Raw genomic sequence first — 27,787 nt, forward strand, 5'->3', positions numbered from 1 at the left:
GTGCATGAAACAAGATAATGTGGGTCATTGATTGTTTGAACGTCACTCTGTGTAAAAGATGGGGTAAATGAGAAACCAAAGCTGAAATATTTCAGACATAGCAAGACCTATATGTGGCTCAAAAGAAACCAACTAGCTTGAAAAAGCTGTAGGGGAGAAGTGGAAATTTTCTTCTGCCAGGACCAGCAAACAGGGTGTGAGAAACAGGCTGATCCCTTGCTACACAGATGGAGAGATTTTGCTTCATTCAGGATTTCAGTAAAGAGCTGAAGCCACCTGAACGGGACAGAGGATAGCAAAGATCTGAAAATAAATGGACACCAATGCGCAGATAGGCCTTTTTCCTTCTGGCTTAAGATTTTTACAATGGACTGTTAAATACCAAAGATATTAATACAGTGAGCCTCAGACTCTCTTTCATTGTCAGGGAGGTTTTTTAAATTATTTTCCTGAAATAACCAGAAAAACATAGTGGTTGTGTTTGACTTTAGGCTGAAAATTAATCTGTCTTTTGTTCAGTGACTTGCAATTTGGCTAAGTGAAGGGACAAAGGCCCTTCCCTCCAAAATTTTCCTCAAGAACAACCCTGGATGCTCAGTGTTCTTACAGACAACTTAAAGAAGCAGTGCCACAAGAGAAGGAGCACAGTTTCTCCTTAGCTTATTGGAAAAAAAAAAATTAGACTCCAGAGAACTTATTAAGGGCTGAACTCACCATATTTGAGGTTAACTGCCACTAGTATTCATTATTTGGACAACAAAATAATGCTTAGCACATAGCAATTAGATTCAGATCTAACTCTGAGAATGCCAGTGGAAGTACAGGCCTTAAGATTCAGTGCCAGGAGACAGTTTATTTGGAAAACTGTTACTGCTTAAAATAAAAGAAAAATCTTAGGTAAGTATTCATGAATGCATGAAGGAGATTTAAAAAAAATTATTACTGCTGTTCTACAGAGAGAGATGAATCTCCTGAAACAAGTGGACACAGAAGAGAGTGAGCAGAAGGATAAAGGCAAAGTTGTCCGGGTTCCATCTCTGAGAAGAAAACCATCTGACAAAAGGAATGCAGCACCAAAAGTGTCAGAGACAAAGAGCACAACACCACTGCCACCTGTGCCTGCACACAGCGTGTCCTGGAGGGTCCCACTTGAAACTATTTTCTCTCCCATTGAAAAATCTCCAACAAAGTTCCAAGAATTCACTTCCTCGGAAGTCCCTGAAGTGCAGAGCAGCAAAAAAACAGAAATGAAAGCTGAGACAAGGCTTGGTGAGATTATCACTCCAGCTGCACCAAAGGTGGTGGGCCCACAAGCTGCATTTTTGGAAAGTCGCAGTTCTTTAGGCTCTCCTTTATCTCCTACTCTTACAAGCCAGCAACACAGCAGCAATGTGTCAGAATCACAAGCCACAGACCACAGATCTCCTCAGGAAAAAGTTGCTATAGGCTCCTCTTTCTCCAACCTGCGCACCAAACCAACAGCAACACCAGCCGAGCCTGGACAAACGTCACCAGATAACTCACCAAACTTACTGCTGCCTAGCTCCTCTTGGGAGAGATTAAAGAATACATCTTCGGTAAGTCCCAGGAATTTCTGGTTCTCTCCTCACAAAACCACTACCCTGTGCTAGTTAAAGTAAGGCAATAACAGGAAGTTCTGTGTGAAAGTCACAAAGAGCACCATACAGTGGCATCCTGGTGGATACACTCCTGGATTCAAACAAGAAGCATTTTATGTGTCTTTGCAATTCAAGCACTTTCCACAAAGACAGTTGATGCACAGCTGTGTACAGCTTAAAACTATTTTTAATTTACTAAGCTTTATAACCCAGGTCTCAACACCTATATTGGTTTCTGTTTTTCTTTTCCTGAACTAGAGGCTATTCCTTCTGCTGAATACTCAGCACAGCGCTCAAAAACAGGTGATGTCTCACAAAGAGGATGATTTACCTACAGCCTCTGTGTACGGTGGCAGTGCTTAGTGTCCACTCTGTTCAGAAGTCAGAGAGAGGCAGGACTTCATGGCACACTTGTCAAAGAGCTGACCAGGTGCAAGACTGGAACCAAAAGCTCCTGATTGCACACCCTGGCAGGAAATTCACTGTTACCTCATTGGCAGATAAAATTGTTTCCTTTTGCTCTGCTACTCTTGAGAGGAGCACACTTGTCACATACCTAAGTGTACCAGTACAACACTATACATGGGTGTAACTCAGCAGTTGTGGAGGTGGTATGATTAACTTGAACAATTTAAGTTGTAGAATGCATGTAATAATATAAAATAATATTAGTTAATTAACACACTAAGATAGAGAAGATTCCATAAGTAAATTGTTCGAGAAGGATTTGAATTCTCTTCATTTAGTGATCTATCAAAGACACAATTGCAACCTAGTGAAGATTTCCAGCTGGGCTGTCAATGTAAGGGCTTGAGGAACCAGAGATCCGTTTCTTTGCATGGAGTTTATCTAAAAAATACCTTCAGAAATTTAACATAGGCCTAAGGGCCATTTTAAAGTTAAGTAGCATTGTTCTTGTATGTCCCAGGTTTCTTCAAGTCGTCTCCAGAACATGGAGGGTTTTCTAGAGAAGCGCGACCAGCTCCTTCCACGAAGACAACAGGTAGAAATAAATACCATCACTCTGGGTTATTTCATTGCTCCTTGAGTTATAGTCCAGATCTGCTCTGACTTTTTAAGGATAAACTCTTGCTGAAGAGGAGCTGAGTAGTGTGGGTTTGCTTCAGCTATCCCTAAAATGCACGAGGAAGTGTCCACTGGCTTTGGCAATACCTAATCTCTCAGAGAAAGAGACAATGGAATTTTTGCCTTTCATGGGAATCATGTGGAACAGGGTCTGTCTACAGTTAATGAATTTATAAACCAGAGTCTAGGCTGTATGAACATGTTAATTACAGTTTCCTAATTATAAACAATATAGCAACTGGTTTCAATATTTCAACTAAATTAGGAGAAAAAAACCCAAATGAAACAACAACAAAAAAAAAAAAAAAAAAAAAACCACAACAACCAAAAAAAAGCCAACACACCACAAAAAAACCCTAAAGCTTCATGATCCTGTAACAGTTTGTGATAGTTTGTCAGCAGTGGAAGCCCTCAGTCTCATGCTCCCAATATTTGTAATTTCTAGCTGTGCTAGAACAGAATTAAGGTTCTGTTTATCTTTGAAGAATTGCTTTCTTAAATAGATGTTTGAATGAAACTGAAATCTAAATTCTTATCCTGGGAAATAATATTGCTTCAAAGCAGTAGCCTAATGATCACAACAGGCCAGGAAATTTTCTACTATTCACCACCAATCTACAGACATCCATTTTTGCTGAGTGTTTGCACATAAACAAGTTGTCTTGGATTATTTGCCCCATAGAATATTTCCTCTGAAATTTTTAACTTGAAAGACCTCTTTTAAAAGGTGAATCTGGTATGGACTCCATCTTCTTGAAGAGAAATTTAGGGTTTTTTCACTTCTGGGCACACAGAATTTAGTGTTCAGAGATAGTGAATTCCATATCTCCCAACAAGAAAAGCTGTGACTTAACCTTCCTCAGAACTGTTTCCTTCCTTTTCTCTGAATGACCAAATTGTCAACTTTATCCACTGGCGTAACAAAATATGAATATAAGTTAAGGATCCTTTATCAAGAGGAGTTTCATGGCATTAGGCTAAGTTTCAGTGGTGCATACTTGGGCTTGGAAATAGCTGCTACTTTTGCACATTGCTCAGTAGCATTCCATTGGGGTTAGCTTAGTAAATGAAGAATTCAACAGCCACATTAGATAGTAACACTTGATAAAATTAGCCTGTGACCAGCAGGCAGGGGCTGGTGTTCCAGCTAGGGAGAAATATGGAGTTTTAGTGGCCAAAAATTAGACAGAACTTTGATTATCCACCTTCAGCAATGTTGCTGACTACATGGTGTAGAACTTGTTGAACCAGATTATGTCATTTCTTCAGTTCTGACTCATAGAGACCCTTTCTTGAATCACTCACACAGAAACCACAGCAGGTCCTGTTTTTCTAAGAGATAACAATGACTGTGAGAACTTCTGAGATCATAATATCAACAGATCCTGGCTTCCTATAAAAGTTGCATGTGAAAGATTTCACTACTCCTATAAAATATATACCTCACAACTGAATTTTATTACCTTTTCTATTCATATAGCCACACTCAAGGTCTTGGAAATCCTTCTATGTAAAACTTGATGGATTAAAGCTTGATTTCTATAATGATGACAAAGAAGCAACTAAGGTAATTTGGTTTTTTAATCTTTCTAGCAAACTTTGTGTCTACAAATGTAAAAATTAATTTTGAAATGTCACCTTTGGTTTGGGGCTGAGTGAAAATTCAGCGATTATTCAACTGGTACAACTGAAAACAGACTGATAAGCATCCAGAAATTTTCAAAGATACTTCTTTTAAGGCATATCTTATTCAAGGACTGCCTTCAAGATATTATGCAATTGTCCATGGTTCCTCTGTGGTTCACCCTATTCAGTGATCCTAGGATTAAAGTTAGAAGCATAAAGAGATGAGTGTGTAGTCTGCCTGCAGGTTGGTATGGAATTGAATCCTAGCAGAAAGGACACAGAAGACATTTCGTTTTAATTTTATCCCCTTTCAGAACATATCCACTGTCCTGTCCCTCAGCATTTCTGATGCCAAATGTGAGAGGCTGGTGAATTACAGCAGGAAGGAGAACGCCTTCATGCTGCGGTGAGTCTTACGGAGAAGGGCACAAATAAAAGCCCATGCAGCTCCCTGCTCACAGTCACTCAAGGCTGTATGTTGTTAGGAGACATAACTGGAGTGTCTCACACTCACAAGCACAGAAGGTATAAAGCAAAACTGACTAGAATTGACCTTTTCCTATCCTTATTTACAGGCTGAGAGATGGGGCAGAGTATTTCCTTGCAGCACCTTCTCAGACACTGATGGAGGACTGGCTGCAATCACTACAGAATAATATAGGTATGTTCTCATTTCCTTCAAGAATGAGCTGTGCTTTTAGCAAGTGATGGTAAGAGAAAGAGAAGAGAAGAGAATGACAAGATGTCCTTAGTTTGGGGCATTTTAAGCCATCCTTTTTGCCTCTGTTAGAAAGCAATACACAAGTCACCTGCTACCTGTGATGTAGTGACATGGCAGAGGAATGTCCAGGGTGACTTGCAAAGCAGTCTTGCAGTTGTACTGTGGCCAACATCAGGTTATTCTCTGCTGGGGGTGTGGTATTTGTCCTTTTATTAAGGAGCTGCTTTGGATCTTGATCAACAGCTTTTCTTCTGAATCTAGATCTCTTCTGGACATCTCTCCACATAGTGGCTTACTGGGAAGGAAGCCATAGCATAATTATAACTATGATGGTCAGAGAAAATTGTTTTGGACCCAGAAGTGGCAAACTCTACCTCTAATTTTGCTTTTTCTTTGTTGTTTTTTTTTTTACTCTGTAGGACATGGTAACAGATTCCATTCTACAGTGATGGTGCAAACTTTCCTTTCAAACACAGAGACTTCCCAGAAAAGAGTATGGGGTTTTCCAGACAGGGACTCTGCTGAAAGATTTAGCAGCAAAGGCTCGCTCCTGAGGTATGAGCTCTGTTCTGCAAAGCTGAACAGATGTCAGTGCTGTGTGTGCTCAGGTAGCAGCCACCTACAAAGAGACTGCCCTGAGGTCAAACAGTCCTGCTCCTCTGTCACTAATGTCACAAAAGGAATGTGGCCAGCAGGAGCAAGGCAGTGATTGTCCCCCTGTACTTGGCGCTGATGAGGCAACACCTTGAGTGCTTTGTTCAGTTCTGGACTGCTCACTTAAGAAAGTTGGATCGTGTCCAGGGGAGAGCAATGAAGCTGGAGAAGGGTCTGGAGAACAAGTCCTACCAAGAGAGGCTGAGGGAGCTGGGGTTGTTGAGACTGGAAAAAGGAGGCTCAGGGGAGACATAGGCAAGGAAAAGACAGTTACAGCCAAATTCAGAAACCTGGCCTATTTAAATAATTTCTCTTGCATTTGGAGTCTGTACAAACCTTACAGGCTCTGATGTGAAATCCTAATCCCACAGCTGGGCAGACTTTTGCTGCTGAGCTAGGCACTTAATGAGTCCTTACATATATAGAGACTTAAACTCATCTAGATTATACCTGATTTTCTGATGATGCATTTTGTTTGTAGGAGAACACCTTCCTTCAAAATCAAACCAGACAGAGAGTCTGCAGAATTTTCCTGAGATTTTAAGGAAGATGGACCTACAGTGACGCAAGCCACACTCACCACCCTAAGGTGGAAATAAAACAAAACTGCTTCCCTCTCTACTAAAAGCAGGAAGAGAAAAATTACATTTGCCTCAATTAATTGCAGACAATTATAACTTAACTCATCCCTCTGGAAATGTATTAATATGTTTTAAGTTAATAATTTCCCTCTGAACTTTTAAAATTATGTATTTAATCTCATAAAATCTTTAAATATAATTAAACAGGATTCCATCTGTCATACTTTGGTGCACACAACAACTTTGTCATTTGCCATTATTACCCAAGTGTTATCTACTCCAAGATACTAAACCAAAGGGCAGGGGGACCTTTAAGCCAGACTACTCACATGAAATGATTCTATAAGACAGAAATGGGGAGCAGTGAGCAGTGCATGAGGTACATCTGTGAGTTAACTACAGCCATGTGCAAGTAGATTTGCAGATACCAACAGAATAGATTTATGATGCTTGGGTGGTCTGTGCAGCCAAAGATAATGTTATATACTTCCTACAGCACTTTGTGGTCTCCACAATCTTTTTTACAACACATTAACCAACCATACTCTATTTGCCAATTCTTTCTGGATGAAGCTACCAGGAAAAAAAGTCCTGTGGCGTTACTCATTTTTAATGGCATCTGAAACTTAAGTAAGGCATGAACAATCAGTGTTTCAGTGTAAAAGGAGAAGAAAAGTAGGATAGCAAGTAGGAATTCTAGTCCCCAGACAGCAAGTTTCACATGCTAAGGTATGGTGTAATCATAGGGAAGAATACATATTTTTTCCCCCTACTTATCTCTGTTTCTGAGCCAAGGCATCCAATATGTGAGCTAATAATTTCATTTTTTTGGCTAGTCCATCACTCTCTTCTGTTTACCCCAGCTGGAGCTGCTGCCTGTCACGAAAAACAAAAGATCCAGCACATCAAAGTAATGGGAAACTGAAGCATTTCATTATTGTTCACAATTTTTAACTCATTAAAAAAAACAACCCAAAAACAATAAAACACCAAAAACCAAAACAGCTTCAGTATTTCAAACTTACCATGTAATTGAACAAAGATGTGCCTTAGCTGTGGCTCAGTACAGCTGCCTCCTCACCCCCTTTTTCCATTCCACTGAAGAGGGTTTTACCCCAGGAGGTAGATTTTGTTCCAGGTTCTCCATACCTTTGTAAGCCAGAAGATATCCCAGATTTCTTCCATTCAATCTTGAAACCGGTGAAAGCCCTGTGAAGTTCTCAGCAGGCATTTAGAATAAGTAGAGCTTATACACCCAGAAAAAGGCTTGTTTTGTGTTTAAGTGCATAAGGACTTTCATGGGTCTGGTGCTCTTTTGCAATATTTTATTTTTAATTAATATATTATTAAACAGTTAAAAGACACAAGCAAGCAATTTCTATGAAGAGCAGGTAATAGTTTTAAGAACAGTCTCATTTCCTTTGTGTTTGAGAGCAGATAGGAAGCTCTGTAATTTTGGGGGTTTTTCCAGCAAAATGTTTATCAGAGAGCAGTGATCTGGGGTGCATTTCGGGTAAGGTTTTTGGCAGGCATACGTCCATCTTCAGTGGTTAAGCAAACACAACACCAGACCAGCAAGGCCTGGTTTATAAGTATGGCACATGCCTTTCTTGGTGAGATGCACAGAGAGGCAGCTTTCTCCTGGAAGTGCCTGCTTTGGTTTCTGTGCACTCTGTTCAGTCACAGCACAACATATGGTACTAGGCCAGGCAAGAATGGGGCCAAGGAAAAAAAACAAAACCACAGCCTCTGAGGAATAGCCACACAAAATTTCAGAGGCCCTCAGACTCCATGTTTACCCTAAAGGGAACAAGGACCAGCCTTGAGCACAAGTCTCTGAACAGCCTTACGCCACTGAAACTACACCTTCTATTTCTGTGGTTTGGGGGCAGTGCAAGTCAGCATGCTCTGAACCTGAGCTCAGGAGTGCTTTGAGGGACAACCTGTGCCAGCCACCACTTCCCACAAACTGCACAGACAAGACTGTGCAAGGTGTAGGTCCCTCCAGCCTGCAGAGTTCTCCAGCAGCCTCTGTCCTCACAAATGCCCTCCAGGTCCTCCTACTGCACCATCAAGCCAGCAACTCCTCTATTCTATGAGGAGTTTCTATGATTCTATGGCATTGACTCCTCCAATGTCATAGAATCATAGAATCAATTAGGTTGGAAAAGACTTCTACAACCATCCAGTCCAACTGTTAAACCAGCATTGCCACGTCTACCACTAAACTGTGTTCCCATATGCCACACCCACATCATGTTACAAAAACAAAAGGGCAACCAAAATGAAACAAAAAGGCACTCTGACGGGCAATGATACAGCCCTCACATAATTTCAGGCTCTGAAATGCAAAACTATATTTGAAAAAGCTATTATAATTTAAGGCTACAGAGGTACCACATGGGGCACCAAGGAAATGAAGGGGCACGTGCCTGTCTGTGCCTCTGGCTGCAAGATTAAGCAGCAGTTCCCAACCTGATTTTAAGTGTTGGCAAAACCTCTGGTGACAGTTCTCCCAGCAGAGTCACACCACCTTCCCCATCCACAGCTCCCTCCCTCCCACCCTCCTTTTGTGACAGGATTTAACCGTCCCTCAGAACAATAATTCCCCACCAGCTGTGGGTTACCTGAAAACTTTGTGGTTTTGTGGCTCCTTCACATTTTACTGGGCCTTTCTGTTTGTATTAGCAGCACTATGAATGCACCAAACATGCTCCAATTGTTAGTCTGTGGAGCATTTTGTAAGACCAAAATCAAATTTTCTCAGTGTGGCTGAGCTGCCTCGCTGCTGAGTACATGCTGCCAAGGTTCACAAGGGTTACAGATTGTTCTCTGTAGCCCATGGACACAACACCAATATCTTCTTGCAGCAGCAGAGCTTTCTAGGACCAGCCAGAGGAGCATGGAAATGCTGCACACCCTGAGCACATGTGTGCACAGAGCCATGTGGGCTTGTATGTGCCACACAGTGCTGGGCCAGGACATGCAGCTCTCCTGTGCAAAGGTAAGAGATCCAGCTGGATCAACTTCCAACTCAAAATGGCTCTTTATGTTCTGTCTCGCAGCCAGTATCTGATTAGTTCTTAACTTCTCATGATCTGAATCCCGAGGTAGAGTTGCATTCCAGCTGTTAAGGCTCCTCAGCTCAGCAAGTGTTCCTCAGCTCAGCAAGTAAACATTGTACAAGAAGCCTTGCTGAGCCTCAGCAGTTGCCATTGCAGCAGAAACAGCATTTAGTAGATGCCAGCTTCAGGCAATCAAGTTTTTTGTAAATGCTCTCTCTTTAAACCTTCACTATTGTCTGTGTATACCAAAAAGACAGATTCCTCTTTCTCGTTCTTTGTCTGATTTTGGATTTCAAGTACAACTAAATCTAGATCTCAAGTAAATTTCCAACACAGAAAAAATATGTAAGATTTTCCTTGGAAGTTCTGATGAATATGCTGTGTTTGGAAAAAATAATCCAGAAGCAGGTCCAAATCCTTCAGTGTGAGGAAGTTTGCAAACTTCCCCAACTTCTGTGAAGCTGTTTTATATTGCTCAGCATCCTTCCCTATGATCTTTTTAATCTAGTGGAGGGCTTTAAAGATGTTCCAAGCTTCTAGCTCAAGGCAAAATCTCTCACTGCATTCCAGAGCAAATGAAAGCCAGGTGTCATTTTCCAAATATTTTCCACGAGCAAGGAGGAAAATGTGTGTCCTATTTTTTTAAATTTGTGCTCTATTTTATGTAGCACCTATTAAAATACTTTGCCTGTGATGTTAGGGGTAGAAGACTATAAAGGGAAAAATCTTCTGTGCGTGAAAATACAATGGCTCTGCACTCTGTTCATGAGTTATGTTGTCCTACATTCAGTTTATATCTGTAAGGAGAACCAGCTTATGTCTCAGTCATCATCACTAAATTAAATGTACTTGAGTCTATGGTAATTGTTCCTCTAAAAATGCTGATATGAAAAGTTTGTTTCAGGCTCTTGACATTTTAATCCAAAAAGGCACCGCTAATATAAATCAATACAATCACATGTGCTTTATGCAGAACTTTTCCTGCAGCCAAAGCTCGAAGGAGCTGTGCTCACTCACTGCTGCTACTGCCCTCTCTTTTGAAATGTAACTGCCCCCTTTGTGGTAGTCTGGAGCAGCATTTCTGTGCCAAAGTCTTGCAGGTGAATGGAAAAAAGGAATAACTTCTAAATCAGCAAGGGAAATAGGCCAGACAGAGTGCAATTGTCCACACTGCAGTTTGGCTGCTTTTCACATATATATGCCTGACTTCAAAGCTGAGCCCACCAATTCAGTGCAAATTCTAGTTGCTCAGCCTATCTGAAAATCTGGACATCACTGAATGCAAATGGCCAGGACTTGATCTGTAATCAAGTATTGAAAGGACACCACCAATGGGCTCAGGGTTGAAGGGACAGGCTCATACAAAGAACTATCACCACCACCATATACTGTAACATCAAGGAGATCCTGGGAGGTCTCTGCCTACCAGGACCCTAATTTCTTAATAGAAAAGACCACATTGTGAGGCTCTTGTAGTCTGAAAATGCGGGGGAAGGAGATAAAATAAACCCTTCTGAAAGCTGGGAGCCTGAACATGGCAAGGTGAGAAATGTACAGGTTTGGTCAGTTTTCTGCAAACAATGAACACTGTGATACGTTGTAACGTGACTGTGATGTGTTGCAATGTGCTGCCACAGCCTTCAGTGGGGAACAGGGCAAAAATCCAGCTTAGGGGTATCCAGAGTAGCTGGGGAAATTCCCAGTCCTTCTGCTTCTCCTTCGTTCTACAGCACTCCTGATCGCCTGGAGGAGCAGGTCTTTGTTATTGAGGATGTTGTATTTGCTCAGGTTCACAAGTTTATCAAAATTTTCAGAGGAATAAATTAGCCTAATGAGGTAGTACGGTGAGCAGTTGTTCTCCAGATTTACTTTGCCTTCTTCCATCTCCGAGTGACCACGCTTCACTCCTGCAGAGAAAGACAAAAGCCACCACAGTGAGATGAATCTGCAGTACAGTGTTGTAGGGGACTGATCTACTTGGCAGGACCCCTTGTTAAAAACAGCCCCCAGGAAATACTGCAAACCCACTCCACAGCTTGAAAGAGCCATTTCTGGTCTGTTTTCCCAGTTACTCCTCCTTTGCCTCCTGCTAAAGCTCAGACTTGGAAATCCCTCAGCAGAGCTGGCCCAAATTCCTCCTTGTTCTGCAGACATCATTCCTAGGCAGCACACCCATGGGTCCACATCCATTCCCAAACCCTGTAAGTCTGATTCTCAGACAAAGACACACCTGGAACACTTTCCAAAATCTATGATTGCCACTGGATTAGTGGTGACAAGTGCAGGTCTGCCAGCTAGAGTGAGTGGACAGCCTAGTACACACAAGGAGACCTCGTGATGCCAACCACACAGGACTGCCTGTTGCAGAGTGCAAAGGGATCAGAGCATCCTACATCAGACTCTCAGCAAACTCCAGCCTGGCCTCAGGTTTTGCCTCTTGGAATTGGCAACATCCATACTCCCGTTACATCAATGCTTTTGTTTAAAAGGACCCCCTAATTCCCTGCACCAAGGACTTCAGCAATCTCATATTTATGTTTCTACAAAATTTTTTGCTTCAGTTTTTCACTGGTTTTTTTTGCCTAGCTCCTTGCAGTCTGAACCAAATATGCCCAACACACTAATGTAATGTGAGATGAGTTTCAGCAGGGCTACAAACAGACTGCTGAGATACTCCTTATGATTTCAACCAGAACCTCATGAAAAAGACACAAGAATTGTGTCACCTGCTTGAGACACAGCAGGTCTTATACTAACCTACTGGTTTCTGAACAGTGTGATCTCAGGGTGCTAAGCACAGACTACCGCTAGAAGTGTCTGAATTAAAAATATCCAGTGTTGCTTCACTGAGCCTCACAATACTCAGAGATATGTATTATGTGTGCTGTCCACATCCAGATAAAGCTGCATCTGTCTCAAGCACACCAAAGCACAGTCTGTAACTGCTGCACTGCAAATGGGCACTTCACAGGCTGAGTCCTTTTAGATTGTAAATAGTTAAAAACAAGAAAAATAACCACCCACATTCCACAAAATGTCTCTCATCCCCCTAGAAACAAAAAAGCTCCACTGTTAAACTTGAGATCCATTAAAACATGTTGCCAAGGACGCCCTCCTCCAACCATCCACATCAGTTGCTGGTTGTCAGCTTGATGGATGAATCAGTGACTGCTGAGAGACACACAGGTGAGTGTCAGAGCTCACCAGTTTGGGCCTGGAGCAGAGAACTGGCAACAGCTGCTCTTCTCTGCAGCACCTAATCTATTTTTCATTCAGAGAGATTCCAAAATCTTCACCTTCTTTACCTGCCACCCACTGCTCAACAGTTGGATCTCATCCCGCATTGCCATTTGGACCATTTCCAGCCTCCACTGAACAAGCTTAACTCCCTCTGCAGAGTATCTCCTCTTTTCATCCACTGAGTTTCTAAATGTCATTTTCTTGATTTAGCTCTTACTGTACATATTCACTGAGCATCACTGAATATCAGAGCAGAAAAGTACCTTTACTTTTTGCTGCTATTCCTACCCTTCCCAAATGCTCCCTCAGAGAATTCCATTTTGCTCTGGTCCCACTATGGGCCACAACAGAATTTTGGGTAAAGCTGGAAGGAGCTCACCCCAGGCACCTTACTCTCCACCACAGGCAGCATGGGGAAGACAGGGGTGCAGGGCCAGCTCTGGGGCTGGATGGCCCAAGGGCCAGCTCCTGCTGCTGTTTTCCAGCCCACCAGCAGGTCCTTCAGGACGCCCTTATCTCCTTGTTCCCACAGCTCTCTGGGCCTTGCTATACTCTCCCTCTTCCCAGTGCCAGAAAAATTCCAGCACTCAGCACATCTCTCTTGGCAGGACATGGCATCAGGCACAAGTGAGGAAGACCTGCAGCTCTGCTCCAAGGGACAGTGACATGAGCCATCTGCCACAGGCAGGGCTGGAGGAGGTAGTGTGGCACTGAGTTGCCCAGGACTGTGTCCTCCATGCTTTTCAAGTGGAGAACAACCACCAGGAATATGGAGGCTGCTCTTCTGCCTCCTATCACAGGACATGTAACACATACCAGGGGTAGAGCACAGTGCACAGTTCTGTTGACTGCATTTACCTGGCTCCTTGAATTCCTTAAAGGTGTCATTCACCAAGGGAAAATGGATTACTATAGGTGCTCTGGGGTCCTCTGCATCCGCAAATATATAACATTCCTTTGGGTTCTTCTCTTCTTCTGGACTTAGCTCCACTTTGGGGAATGGGATATTTTGTATCTTGCAATATTTGTATGTCATCTCTAATTGCTGTGGACACAGAATGCCATGGAGTTAAAGCTTTAAAAAAAGAATCAGGTTTACTCAGGTATCCTGGAATACAATGGCATCTTAACTCATTCCCTAGAAACACTATGGAATGTGTAGTGCAGTAGAAGCACTATGAATCTGTAGTCCTAAGTAGCCACAGTACAACCCTACTTTCAACCAAGTCAGACAATGACACTTATCACCCTGTAGCGTTTTTTACAAGCCCAAGTGAATGACCCAAAGTCACACTCAGAATTCATCATGACAGACTAGGAGACGTCACAGGCATGCCTCCAGCAAAGAATTGTTACTGCAATTCCCTGAGGATTGTAGGAAGTATATGTTGTAATCCCCTACAGAAAAAAGAGCCTAACAGTTTGTATAGTTCCATTCTTGAAGGAAGTATCTTTCCTCCTTCAAGGTATGGTGATATATGATTAAGATTTAGACAGCCACTTACTTAAAAGTTTTAATAAGACAAGAAGAGTTTTACTCTGCAAAGCACAAAGTTAATCTTCTCACCTTGAACACGTGTCCCAAACCATAATCAAGGGATATAATGACATCTACATTCCTCTCTGGCTTGAAAAGTGCTGCACCACTGGTGTTGATGAAATAGCCAACATCTATCAGACAAAGATACTTCTGCAGCGGTGTCAGATTGTTAGGGAAACCATCCAGCACAGTGTCTGAAAAACATTTTAATATAGTTAGTGGTGCATTTTTAGGAAAGAAAGAGTGAGTAATTCTGTCTGTGCTACATGCTAAGGGCAGCTCCTTGGTTACCCTCCAGACTGGGGTCACCTCCCTCCACAACGTGAGCCCACAAACACTGCCTCAGGAGCATGCCCTTCAAACTGCACGTCTGGACACACCTGGCCTGTTTCCACACTCTCTCAGGTACATTCACAAAGGCAGGCTGTGGGGCAGCCAGACAGAGGACAGGTGAGACACAGACTCCACTGACCTCACAGCTGCTCTGGGGAGTCATTTTTCACAGAATACAGACTTCAACAGATTTTTTTTTTTCCCTAAGAACTGGGAAAAATGCAAACAACAAAAACAATTTCACAGTGTAGCAACACAACTAACATATGCAATACATCATTGCACTTCTGCATTGCTCTTTTTTTGCTTTTGCCTTCTCAGGCTTTGTCTTCAACCCCTCTTTCAGGGAGAAAAGTCTGACTTCAATTTGCTTTCAGTGATGTCATATTAACTATCAGCCACGCTGTAAAAAAATACCACATCATGCATACAACGTCACCTACCAATAGCTTAAAATACTACTTGAATTAATTAAACCTCACATTAATGCCAAAAGGGGATTACACCAACTGGTGAGTTGAAATCTAAAGCCAGTTTCTGATAGCTAGACTCCTACTTCTCTGCTAGCAACCTCACCAGCTTGCCCTTTACAGCAAGTCCTTTACTGTTCCTCTAGTACACTTTCAGTCCCATGGAACAGGGAACATTTTGCCACAGTTTTAACTATCAGAATAGTGGTTTGAGAGTGTTCCTCAAGTTCACAAAATGAGGCAGCAAAGCCCAGAGCAGAATACTTGAGCTTCAAATAATTGTGTTTAGGCATTTTAAGAAACTGTTGATCACAGAAATACTGTTGCTAAGTTTCAGCATTTCAATTTATTCAATTGCTCTGCTTCCTTGGCCTCATTCTGTAGTGTTGATTTAAACCATGCAGAGTAAATGTAGCTTGTTCCATAACCTGGAATGTTTCACATCAGCTTGAAGTAATAATTCATAATTTTTCCATTCCCTCCCTGTCAAGTCTTTACAAAATGTGCTTATTTTAGCATTCAAGGCTGCTGAGAATTCACAGATTCAACTGTAATAAGAGACATTTGCTTGCAGTCCCTCACAGAAGAAACAGAGCATACTTTTTAGTTTTATTTGGCCTGGTGAACATTTTTAGACGAAATTCATATACCCCCGTTTTCTTATCACAGAGATGGAACTTTGCAGCATTTATTCATGACTGTGTATGTGAACTACAAGTAGACACTTTTCTTGTGAGAATCCCCTCTTTCATCCCACATCCAAATAGAGATTTTAAAGAAATCCTGTCTCAGAAATATCCTTTGAAGCCTGAATGCTACTGTAAAGGCATTAAGCTAAATCCAGATTATTAGTTCAATTTCTCATGAAGAAAATTAGGCGCGGAAAGTCTTGTTTTAATATGTCAGATAATCTGAGCTTCAGGGAAGCCTCTAAAACAAAGTTCTATTCTCAAGACTTCATCTACCACAAGATTCATTTCTGCTCACAGACCTGGCATCTCCTCTTACTCCTAGAGAGGGATCCATACCTGGGTTTAGTTTGATCTTACACAGGCAGCAAAAAGAAGATGGAAAACCTGATAATTTTTCCCACTCCAGACTTTCAGTTTCCCTTTTCCCACTCTGAATTTCATGCTTTCCACATATTTTACTTTATTTGTAGAATATTTACCCTGAGATAGTCATTAGTGTTCCTATGCTCACTTCTTCAACATCCTCATTGAAATCTGCTTCTACCCATTTGTCTTTACAAAATTGTCAGCAAATGTAAGGACAGTTATGTTTTTTAACATTTACTGACTGTCAATTTCATCCTTCATCCACCTTCTGAAGCTACTTGCTTGTTCCTTCTCTCACCCACCCTTCTTATGTTACTTGTTTTTTCTCCTTTTTTCATTTGTTTCCTTAGTGCAGACCCTTTTAGGACACAGACATTTTGCTTACTGAACATTTTAAAAGCAGATAGCACACTGCGGGCTCTGCCTTAACCCACAGAAATGCACCACCATCTCTCCACATTGTCAGCAAACTGTGTAGCAAGGGCAGAAAGGGACAAAACAGGTTGCAACTTGCCTAAAATGGGAGAGAAAATGCAACTTGCCAAAGAGGAGGGCTCAGAGAAGGCAGAGAACGTGTGCTTTCTTGCTGAAGTCAGATTAACCTCAATAATGTGGGGTACTCCCACATTGTTACATGTTCATGGAATATATGAAGATGCTGGGATTATAGGAAGATTTATGATGCAGAAAACCTCAGCTCCATCACCTTGCTATCATTTCAAAGATTGTTTCATTGGTTTCAAGATAAAACTATTGCCGCCTGCCTAGAGAGCAAAAGCCATATAAAATGGCTCTTCAATTTTTAAATCAAGTCTATGTATCTGTTCTTTTAAATTTTAAGTCTAAACCTATGTTAACTTTCTGTAGCTGGATTTTGGTGTTTCTGAGGGGTTAAAGAGAGGTATCTGGATGGATAATTCCTCAGGCAGAAACACCTAATATATGGACAACCACATGCTTGCAACTAGTCCTTTCCTTCATCTGATCCACATAATAACCTGCTATTTTATGCTTCTGGTGTTCCCTTTGTTCCTTGACCTCAAAAGATTCCGCCCTTCCTAAATCTTTCGACTACTGTACCTATGCAGAGTGACAAAATTCCTGTAGAAAAGCACTTCTTGACCCAAATTACAGGTATCTTCTGGAAGTGAAAGAGCAGTCCCTGGACTAGTTAATTTTAACCTGTTACCCTAAAGAAACAGATACCATGAAAATAGGTCCAACTCAGCCAATTTCCAAACTCTGAAACAAATATGAGTTTTCCAAAGTCTAAAAAACAAAATCTGAGATGTTACCTGCACAGTGCAGCTAACTCTTTGTTGCAGTTACCTTTCCATTCAATAAATTTTTTCTGATGGATATAATCCTTGTGAAACTCTAAGCCTCTAATGAAGTTATGAGACTTTCCCAGCAGTGGACGCTTGGTCATAATGTCCTGAAACATTTCATACAACTTTCCTGACAAGCAAGATGGAGGCTCAATAACAGTAACGTCTTCCTCAGGAGAATGTTTTTCTGAAATAGAGAAGAAACCATGAAATAGAGAAAAAAACAACAGCAATCTGCCCTGTCAGACACCTCTGCTGGCTAGCTGCCCTTGTTGTCTTCCTGTGGGTCACTCTCATCCCTGTTTCTTGCAGGCTGTTGGAAAACATGCGCACATGACCCATGTCATTTACCAAAGAGATATTTAGTTTTCTTTAAAGCAGGCACAGTTTTTGCGTTTTACTCTTTCAAATGACATGCTGGCTTTGTACTTTTGCCCACAAGTAAAAGCCAAGCTTCTTATTTGCAGTAACAGGCAGAGCCATTTAGCAGACCATGAGGAAACTTTAAATGAAAAACATTTGTACTAACATGAAGCATGCCTCTAGGGAAAAGAGAGAAGAGAAAAGGACATAGCAATCATTGTGATACAGATTAAAATCATGCTGGAAGATCCACAATGAGGCAACACTTTAGAAACTCTCACCTATATCTACCATATCTTGGGACCAGCGTTCCCAGAATTCATTTGAATTTGAGGACCAGTACAAGCCATCCAGCAAATTCCTAGTAAAGATGTTTGTCCAAAGACCTGCAAGTCAAACCACATGGTAAAAGTACTGCACTACCACATGTTAACTGCTGACTATTGTAAATATCCATGCTACACATTATTAGCCCACCCAACCTGACCCCATCATGACACAGCTTAAGCAGCAGTTCTAAGAGAGTTCGAACATTGTGGTGTAAGCATTTCAATGCTCTTTCTCAGGAGGTAACTACACACAGAACATTTACTGCACAGTCCAGAGTAACACAATAAGAGGGTATCAGTCTCCCAAATGATGTTGTAGAAAGTTTCCTGTGTACCTGTGAGAGAAGGTAGGCTTTGAAAGCATGGTGAAGCCATGTAAGCATAAAGGCCTCTTTAAACTGATTTATTATTTAAATCGATCTAAGACTTATTTTCTTCCTTCCAGGCATGTTTTGTTTCTGTGTGCAGAGTGCAGCTGGTCCAGGTTCAAAATAGAATTGGCTCCATCTGTGAGTCTGCTTTTGGAAAAGAACTATCCTTCCTCATTAAGCTCTATGCCAGGTACTTACATGAGGAACAAATTGAATCTCTATCAGACTCCACAGTGAGATAAATATGGGGGTTTTATCCTCTACTCTTGTGTTTGGTATCAAAACTAAAACACTTATAAGGATTTAAAATCTGCCTGAGACAGATAGGTTCCTCTACTACCTGCTTTTTCTTCACCTTTGGTGGCAAAATGGCCAGTCAAAGTAGTTGTTGGAGGTCAAAAGGCCCTCCTTCATCCTTATGGGCAGAGAAGATCAGTGACATCCTCAAGCCACAAAGTTCAGGTAGCTCCTGCCTTTGTGGCTTGTTCTAGATGACATGTTTTATTCTCAGCTCCTTCCAATTCTACCCCAGTAATGCTTTGTCTAGAATTATAGTTTATGAAGTTGAAGAGTTGGAGACTGATCAGGGAAGGAACACTTATTATTTCCTCAACTTGCCTCTTCCACCATCTTGTTTGGTTTAGACAATGGAACAGGAACCATGCTGCAACTTTTCCAAATCTACCCAGGTGAAAAGGGAGGAGAGAAGGAAAGAAGATACACAAATATCAGAAGCGTATGAAAGGGTGAAAATCCCATTGATTTAAGACCTAAAGCAGAAGTGCTGGCAAGGAGTGTTGTGTCTGTGGCTAGCAAATATCACACTTTCTATGAGGCTGTGCTTAACTACATAGCGCTGCTATGTCACCTTCCAGATAGCAGATCCGAGATTCTGGCAGCTTCTTCACTCTCCTTCCCATGAAGAACTCGCTGTCAAAATATTCTGAAGGAATGGAGACTCCGTATTTTGGTATGGCCACTTCATAAGGAGAGAAATTTGCCCACTCTACAAAGAATTTACATGAGGCATGTTTGCTGCAATAAAAATAAAACCCCAAAACCTTCCCAAGGATCTTGCTTGTCTCAGCAGCTCTGTACTATCTGCACATTTGTACTGCAAGCTGCACTGTCTACTTCTATAAAAATTGAGATATTATTTACAACCAAAAGGAACCAGCTTTTGCAACTCAGAAAAGCTCTAACATTAGGTTCAAATGCTTAGATATTTATTTCTATATAAAGATTCTGGGATCGCACTTGCCTCTCTAAATCAAGAGCACCAACTTCATGCAAGAGTGGTGTGAATTGCAAGGAGTGACTGGCATGAAAGCTCTATTAACCCAAAACTGCCAGCCTACAAGATATAACAAAGCAGCCTGAAGACATATCAACATCACAGTAGAAATTACAGTGTGGCATGGATGTGCAGTTTCCTGACTCAAGCTGTCCTGCACAGGCATTCCAGTAGAACAGTAGTTATAAATATAAATAAACATAACGATTAATTGCTTTTCTTTCCAGTATCTACTGCTTTTAACATCTTTTGTTGAATGTGGCCTGCATCCATTCAAAGGATGTCATATCACACCCATCACAGCAATCATATTTCATACTCTCACCAGCGCCATATTTAGGAAGCAATAATTACATTTCACAGCACCCCTAGAAACTAAGGAAGCATCAAAGCCATTTTATAGGCATGGCAGGAAAAGATCAGATGATTTGCCCACACTCACTCACAGTGTCTGTTGCAAAAATAGGACTTCACCACTGATTTTTAATTAATGTCCTGTTTATGGCTTAGGATGTTATCCAGCAGATGTTCTCTTTCTAACCAAGCAGTTTGCACAAAAGACAAACATTTTATTAAAAGATGAATACTGAGTGAGGGCAAGCGACTGATGTATTCCCCCTTTTTTGTCCCCACATAGACACCTCCCTCCAAATCCTCTTTAATCCATACCCAGAATCAGAAGAAACTCCCTGAACACCTACCTCTAAATTTGAAAGTACCAAACTTCTCCTCTTTCACATTGAGGACTGCATAGAAAGGCAGTGGGTTTTGTCCATGCTCCAGTGCCTTGCGCTGGTCTGTGAGTTTGTACTTTCTTGGCTAATCAGTGAGACAAAATATCACAGTAAATCTCTGTGAGAGCATAATACTGGCACAATCTACCCAAGTAAAAATTTAAAGATTGATAACAGATTTTTACAACACAGAGGAATCTGTAAGTCACATTTTCTTAAGAGACCTTTTCCTTCATGTCCCTGCACTTTCCTTCCTGGCTGCCTTTTGGGTGCCTAGTAACTTCTTCGTTAGAATATCCAAGTGCCTTGACTGCCTGTATCCCACAGATCTTTATTAAAGTTGAGATTAATATTCACATCAGGACACATTACTCTAACTTTCAAATATCAATCTAGAAGCAGACTTTAAAAATCTGACTTTTCAGGGAGAGTGGGGGCTGGGAATTCCTCAGTCCTTTCTGGGAGTTTGCCTACTGAAGTCACTTGCTGTTGGGCATCCTAGGAGAGAGGCACCTTCAAATGATTATCTACTCTGAAAAATCCTGATTACGAGATCCTCTGTCATAGTTTACAAACCACATTGGGATGGCTCAGTCTCTTTGGATTTGTTACACACATTACACTGTGCCCTCAAAGAGTAAGGCTCTAAAGGAAGTGGTGTTTCCCAGATGTGTGGCAGGACCATGTACCTACCCGTTCATGTAAGAACATCTCCTGAACAAGTGACCACAGAGTTGTAAAAGATGGCACATGTCCTGCTTTTGCCCTTTCAGCAAGTTCCTTGTGATAATACTTCAGATGGTCTATAGACATAAGGTTGAGTTTGCATTTTGTCACTTGTTCTTTTACTGCTTTAAGTGGCTCCTCCAGAGACTTCTGTGACCAGTCAGCATGCTCATACAGGTCTGCTAGGGTCCTAAGGAGCAGAAATGTTAGAAAATCATCCATTTATATAGATGATATTGGAAAATTGATACACTTACACAATCACTTCAATCAATTAAAGAGACAATCACTTCAATCAATTAAAGAGAATCAGTGAGCCTGATTCTCTTCAAACTGAAGTCATAATTGAGAGCCAACAGTAAGAGCTTCATGAGGGAATTATGTTCACTTGTTAACAATGTAAGTCTAAAAGAGATGCATCTCCCACTGTGTGGAATAGTAGTCACAGTCATTCCAAATCCAATCTCATTTTCTATACGCACCATGTAGAGCCAGAAGCCCCGGTGAGGTAGGTGACACAGTCCAACAGATTTAGCTTCTGAAGAGCTAAGAGGTGGCCAAACATAGCTGACATTGCTCTGAGACCTCCACCTGTTGCCATAACAGCTATTACTGGGACCTGTCCAAAACACAAGGATTATTCTCAGAAAGTTACTCCCTTGCTACTTGGAAAAGCCTAATTACAGCTCTCAGAATTTCTTCAGCAGATTTATCGGAGGACAATGAACTAAATCACCACTTAGCCAATCTTTACCAGTACCCTACTGAAATTATCCTCCAGAGACTCTTAACCTCAATGCTTGGATGAGTTTGAATATGCAGTCATTTTAACCTTCCTTCTTACCTTGTTCTCTATAATTGGAATTGCAATGATTAAGAGTAGATAATTACATGATTTTTTTATAAAAAACAACAAATTGCAATAAATACAATTAAAATGGATTAAGGACGTTTTTTGAATGTTGCTGATTCTTTGGACAGCATTCATTTAACAAATAGAATTCCAGTAAGAAAATAAGTTTTCCCTTAAGAAGTCACCCTGGATCTTGGCAACAAAACATACTTCAGCTTGTTGTAAAATGTTCTAATGTTCTTTCTTCACCACAAAAAATGTTTACTTTTTGTAAGAAGTGTTCTGAGAATGAAGAAAGAAAAAAAGTAAGCCTAAAGAAGTGACATTACACCGATTTTATAAGTATTTTTGTGAGGTGAATTTCCAATACTCTTGTTTACCTATTGGTTTGGGTTGCCTTACTAGGCTGTATCTAACACAATGTCTCATATGTTGCTGACTTGCAGCACCATACTGTTGGAAACTCTGTTCAAAGAGTGGTATTATTACATCTTTGTTATTTGTCCCATTGAAAAGATTGGAGGGATGAATTTGGGCTGAAATTTTACATGAGTCGTGTATGCCACACTGAGAGCCTCTGCTCTGGTGCCATTCAAATCAATGGGTTTTTTAGCAACACGCAAATATTACTAGAAATTTCGAGGGGAGTTGTGCCAATCCTAATTCAGTAGACCCACACCCCATGCTTGGATTCCAAAGCACAGACCTCATGTCCATGTAGATCTCTTTCCAGGTGAAGAACCCTTTTCAGGGCACCAGCAACGACTCTCTTCCTCTTATGCAGGAACTCCTGCTCTCCTTGGCACAGATCATACCCTAAGCGCACATCTAGTTTTTCTGAGCTGCAACAAATAAATCCAGAGGCACAGGATGGTGTTTAAAATATATACGGATCTATTTCCAGCAACTGCAATCCAATGTATTCATTAAAAATCCTGATTCTTTGTTCTGATTTATACAGGAATGTACCTTTCATTTGCAAAGAAATCAACTTCTTTGCTTCTACATGGTCTCTTTATTGTTTCAGTGTAAGATTTACTGTCAGCTAAGGTTAATAAAGATGCAAAACAAAGAAAGGCTTCTTTGATTTCAGTAGCTTTGTAAGTTGAATCCTTTCTATTTCTGCTTCATACAATTTCTGAGCAAAGGATGACTTAAACCTAACAAAGTCTTTCCTGACCATTTGTACTGCAGATTTGTACAGAAACTGTACAATGAAAAAGATATTCAAATAATTTTTGTTTGTTTCTTGTCTGACACATTATTTTACAATGCAATATTTCATCTTGCCTAGTTTATACCTCTTTGTCTTGATATCACCAGAGCCACAAGTCCATTTTCTTAAGATAACGTGTGTCATTTGGGTAATACATGGACTCTGATGTTTCATTGTTTCGAATTCTCTTTTCACTCTGCCTTTTTTCTGTACCCCTTTTGAAGAAGCCTCTATTCTTAGTTTTTGATTCTTTGATGCAAAGGATATTCAGTTACTAAGTCCCTCACCGTTTGAAACCCCCGCAATTTTTTTGCATCTTGGTGGGACTCCTTTGCCCCAAGGATATTTAGCTTTGAACTGTTATGGTGACCCTTTAATGATGACTTAAATATTGTCCAATTTTGCCCCTAGTCTTGTGCATTCCTTATATCTAAATAAAGGATACTCTGTTCTAGATTTCACAGTTCAAAGAGCACTAAAACCTTTAGAGAAAAAAAACAAACCAGTCCTCTTACCAAGCATTTAGTTGGAGGTACAACTGTAGTGGCACATTCTGTAAAAAAAGAGATGATAGCAGGAACATGAGTGGAGTGAAAAGAGAAGTTTTGAATCCAGATTTTCAGTGCCTCCTGAAAAGTCCCACCACTGCCACCCTGCATACTTTTTGGCTGTTGTTTTGGTGTTTGCTTTTTTAAATATTAATGTGTTAAATAGTGAGAGTTATTCTACTCTTCTTTCCAGACACAAATTATGAAACACTTACATGTCTTACGGGAAGGGTTACTCTCACTTTATGTCCAACAGGGAGAAATTTCAGTGGTACCGTTAAGGTGTCACTTAAATTGCTGTTGTCATCTTCCTTATCAGAAACTTTCTATAAAAAAACAAGAAGCATGGGTTGTATTCACAGAGCAGAAACAGTGCAGTTCTTTGCTGTTTTGGTCAGACCAAAAGTAAGGAAGCAGTATGAACAGTAGCAGTGTGTGGTACCCATTACCTGCAGCCTGACTTTTAGAACTGGCTCCCAAGCCTTCACGCAGTGGAAGTAGAAAGTATCGGTGTCCTCTGTCGTCTTCTGGGTTCTCTCATGGGATGCAGGCACCGTAAGCACGAGATTTTTACCCTCTAGTAAAAACAGGTTTGTTTAGAGAATAATGCTGCTGCTCAGGCAAAAGAGCTAGCAAAGTTGGCAAACTCTCTGGTGTTTCTATAGTTTGGAGTGCTCCCAGAGTCAGCACTTCCACCAGCAAAGTCTACTGTTTGTGTCCGAACTTGATAGCTCCAAGGAAAAGACACAGAAACCAGTCCAGGGCAGTTCAGGGCATTTCAATGCATTGCATTTTATTATTAGATCATATATCACTACCTATATATAATTTAGAGCATTCTTATTTGTCTCTGTACTCTAAACTGCCTCCCTCTGGGTCTGAATGACTATAATAGGGTTGGTTTGGTCACGTCCTCAGTTCACAGAGAAATTGCCATACCTTTCAAGTACTTCCTGCTTTCATTAATGTCCACATGCACTTCCAAGCAGCAAACCTCACGAGACTGTAAAAGAAATGGAAAAGGGTGAAGAAAGCAAATAACATATCTGCTGCAAATAATGAAACATCATGCAGACAACCACCACCTATAATACTGAGCCAGCTGAACTGGTCTCAGTGCTGGGAGTGATCCAAGAGAAAATCCAGGACAGTAGACCAAGTTGCACTGTGCCAGTGTCAATACAGTGGTGCACTGTCAGAGGCTGTTAACACATTCAAATTACCCCAAAATCAGGAAACTCTGTACAACACACTGGTGCCCAAACACATATATCTAATAATTATTTAGGAAGGGTGGGGGAAAATACCTGATGATGAGTTTCTGTGTATTGTGGCAGTGATTAGCCTACAAAGCATCTTCTTATTGGCCCTGATGTAGGGAAATCATGAATTTATTCCACCCAACCCTCCACCTGAGTCACTCCAGTTTGCCTTTAATAACTCATGCCAGGACAGTTTTCCAAGTCATTTCAGGAACAATGCATGCCAGTCATTGCAACTCTTGTGCCTCACACAGAAAATGAAGGGGAAAGAATACAATATGTGTTACTTTGCCTCAGGGATATCAAGGGCTAGCATCTGGGAACCATGACAGGCTTGGAGGAGTTGGCATGAAGTCCTTGGTACTCCTTAGCTGCTGGGCCAGCCCGAGGAGACAGGTAATGTACCACACGCTGACTAACACCAAAACAGAGCTCTATGTTTCAACAGCTAAAATAACTCTTTATTAAAAAACTCATTTCCCAAAAAGCTGTTACATTAGATACCTTCCAGTCATAAGCACACTGAACACCTACTATTGTCTTCTACAGACCTTTTATAACCTTTGTTTTTCCTGCCAAGTGCCATGCTGTGTTACAAGAAACACAATCAGTTTTCACTTTGAACACCAATAAATATGGCATTCTGCAAGAGTAACAAACCACAGCTTGGCAACATGTTGACATCTGTAATCGCTGAGGACTTCAAGGACTCACAGCTGCTGGGTTTTTTTCTGGAGAGGGCAACACTTGAGCTGTAACACAAGGGCACTGTCCCATAACTCTGACTTTAAAATGCACATCATGCTCTTATCTATCATGGAAGGTTGTGTTCTTTCTACAAAATGGGGGGAAGAGGAGAGGACCAAAATGAAGCAGATGTCACTCCAAGATAAATTCTTATATGAACCTTACCACTAGGACATCATTGGTAATGAGATGCTCTGGAGGGCCAGGACTGAAAAGATAAAAACAAGCAACAAACAAAAAAAAAAAAAAAAAAAACTAGGTGAATAGATGGATTTGGTGTGTTTTGTTTAGTTTTTTAAATAGCAGTTATATGACCTTTCCCACTTGAATATAGGTAAGTTATCACAGTTTGTTTTCTAAAAGGCAAAATACATGATCCTGGGCTAAGCATGTGAACCAAAATACAGCAGCCAAACAAAAAGACAGACAGGAAAGCCCATAAAGATCCTAATGCTTAAAACTATGTGCTAAGTTACAGCAGAACAAAGGCATATTGGTATATGTGGAATCATGTCCTGCTATTAATAACTGACCATATGACTTGGGGAAAGCAAAGACTACTATTAATGTGTTCTGCAAACATTTATTAGAAAAGACATTTCTGACTAGTTCATATTATAACTTATGGCTGATCACAAATGAATGGCAAATAAGAATTAGCTCCCACTGTGCCATATATGTACGACTGCAAAACACAGAGGTAAGCAATAAAAAGTCTTTGTTGCAGATATTTTACCTTTTAAGACCTTGGTCTGACACTGAATGGATGTGGTTATTTAATTACATGAGTATTCTGTAGAGTCTACTAACAGCATCTTTCACTAAGGCAAATATTCCAACACCTCTATGTTACACACATTCATAAATGCTTTCATACATCTGAAAGGGCCATTGAAATTATGTAGTACATAACCTTTGTATGTCCAGGTTATTTCACCAAACACCATTTCCAGGCTTAAAACTTCTATTTCAACTGTAAAATGTATTTAAATAACTAGGTTTGATTCCTAAGGATGGTCATCATCCAAATGCCTTATAACTTGAATGGTGAAGGATGTTCCTCTTATTTCTAGTCTGAATCCAGTTCCCAAGCACTGCTTCTCATTCTGACATTTTATGTGTCTGACTGTGACTGCTTCCACAGTTGCAGGAGATGATTACCATCATCATACATGATACCATTTCTGAAGGTACCTCTCACAGGTAAATTAAATACATTTTGAGTTTCACTGTGGGGGAAATTAACCAACACGAATTATTTTTTTTCTGCAGTTTCCTCATGTTTAAGAATAAGAAGTCTTATTTGTCTTACTTATAGTTCATTCTCCTGATAACGCAAGTTAGCCAGTTTTCACTGGACTACTTTTGTTTTCTTCTGGTTTTTTTTTTGGCTAATACTAAACTCAAATATTTCAGAATGTATAGTTTAGGGGGTTCTCTTCAACCAGGCCTGTGATAGGATTTAAAAGACAGATAAAATTTATCTTATGGGACTTTTTCTCCTGCAGACAATTCTGATTACCATTTTGAGGGGGATGGTCTTATTTTCATTATTTGTTGATTGTATGTTTTTTCAGTTTACCTAAGCTATTGCTAAATGGGTGACTTTTCTGGTATTGTCCACATAACTCCATGTATACATTGTTATAATAATACAAGACAGGTTTTATGGTCTCTGAGAAATTCCACAATGTTCTAGGCATTGTTCAATTAATAACAACAATTTGAAGAGCACTCATGTTAAGTTTCACATCCATCTTGTGTAAAAGTTATCACATTGTGACAATTCTATTACATCTCCGGGATCTGGATATACATATTCAATAGAAGTTTAAGATTTGTATGAAATATACTGAAAGGTGGAATTAGCTAGAAAAGGTAAAAAAAAAAAAAGTTTGAAACTGTAATTTAGGTTCACTGCTGGGAGAAAGTGCTGGAAGAAGTTTCTAAGTTTCTCATCCTCAGAGGCATCATTACTCCCTGGCAGATCTATACCTTTTCGTTTTGGAGTTTTACTCACACT

At 40.6% G+C, this 27,787-nt stretch overlaps 2 protein-coding genes across 2 annotated transcripts in view; one reads left to right on the top strand and one right to left on the bottom strand.

Annotated features, from left to right (window-relative positions):
* SPTBN5 (spectrin beta, non-erythrocytic 5) overlaps positions 1-6,516 on the top strand; it is a 90,335-nt gene extending 83,819 nt beyond the window's left edge. The window contains exons 61-68 of the mRNA XM_031055786.1: positions 1-19; positions 957-1,577; positions 2,548-2,622; positions 4,186-4,272; positions 4,646-4,737; positions 4,907-4,992; positions 5,472-5,607; positions 6,188-6,516. The exon at positions 1-19 is cut by the window's left edge and continues 110 nt beyond it. Coding sequence (XP_030911646.1) covers positions 1-19; positions 957-1,577; positions 2,548-2,622; positions 4,186-4,272; positions 4,646-4,737; positions 4,907-4,992; positions 5,472-5,607; positions 6,188-6,242 — 1,171 coding nt within the window. The 3' untranslated portion in view covers positions 6,243-6,516. The remainder of the gene's footprint in view (positions 20-956; positions 1,578-2,547; positions 2,623-4,185; positions 4,273-4,645; positions 4,738-4,906; positions 4,993-5,471; positions 5,608-6,187) is intronic.
* Positions 6,517-11,020: 4,504 nt separating this feature from the next.
* The window catches only part of LOC102036126 (cytosolic phospholipase A2 beta), a 26,917-nt gene continuing 10,150 nt past the window's right edge, over positions 11,021-27,787 (bottom strand). The window contains exons 7-22 of the mRNA XM_031055827.1: positions 27,560-27,561; positions 25,930-25,972; positions 24,695-24,758; positions 24,205-24,332; positions 23,971-24,081; positions 23,723-23,760; positions 22,698-22,833; positions 21,621-21,757; positions 21,106-21,328; positions 20,380-20,497; positions 19,253-19,390; positions 17,966-18,070; positions 17,323-17,508; positions 14,160-14,326; positions 13,451-13,637; positions 11,021-11,259 (exon numbers count right to left, since the gene is read on the bottom strand). Of these exons, the coding sequence (XP_030911687.1) occupies positions 11,021-11,259; positions 13,451-13,637; positions 14,160-14,326; positions 17,323-17,508; positions 17,966-18,070; positions 19,253-19,390; positions 20,380-20,497; positions 21,106-21,328; positions 21,621-21,757; positions 22,698-22,833; positions 23,723-23,760; positions 23,971-24,081; positions 24,205-24,332; positions 24,695-24,758; positions 25,930-25,972; positions 27,560-27,561 (2,022 nt within the window). The remainder of the gene's footprint in view (positions 11,260-13,450; positions 13,638-14,159; positions 14,327-17,322; positions 17,509-17,965; positions 18,071-19,252; positions 19,391-20,379; positions 20,498-21,105; positions 21,329-21,620; positions 21,758-22,697; positions 22,834-23,722; positions 23,761-23,970; positions 24,082-24,204; positions 24,333-24,694; positions 24,759-25,929; positions 25,973-27,559; positions 27,562-27,787) is intronic.

Source organism: Geospiza fortis, unplaced genomic scaffold (genome assembly GCF_000277835.1).
Source record: "Geospiza fortis unplaced genomic scaffold, GeoFor_1.0 scaffold66, whole genome shotgun sequence".
Taxonomy (NCBI): Eukaryota; Metazoa; Chordata; class Aves; order Passeriformes; family Thraupidae; genus Geospiza; species Geospiza fortis.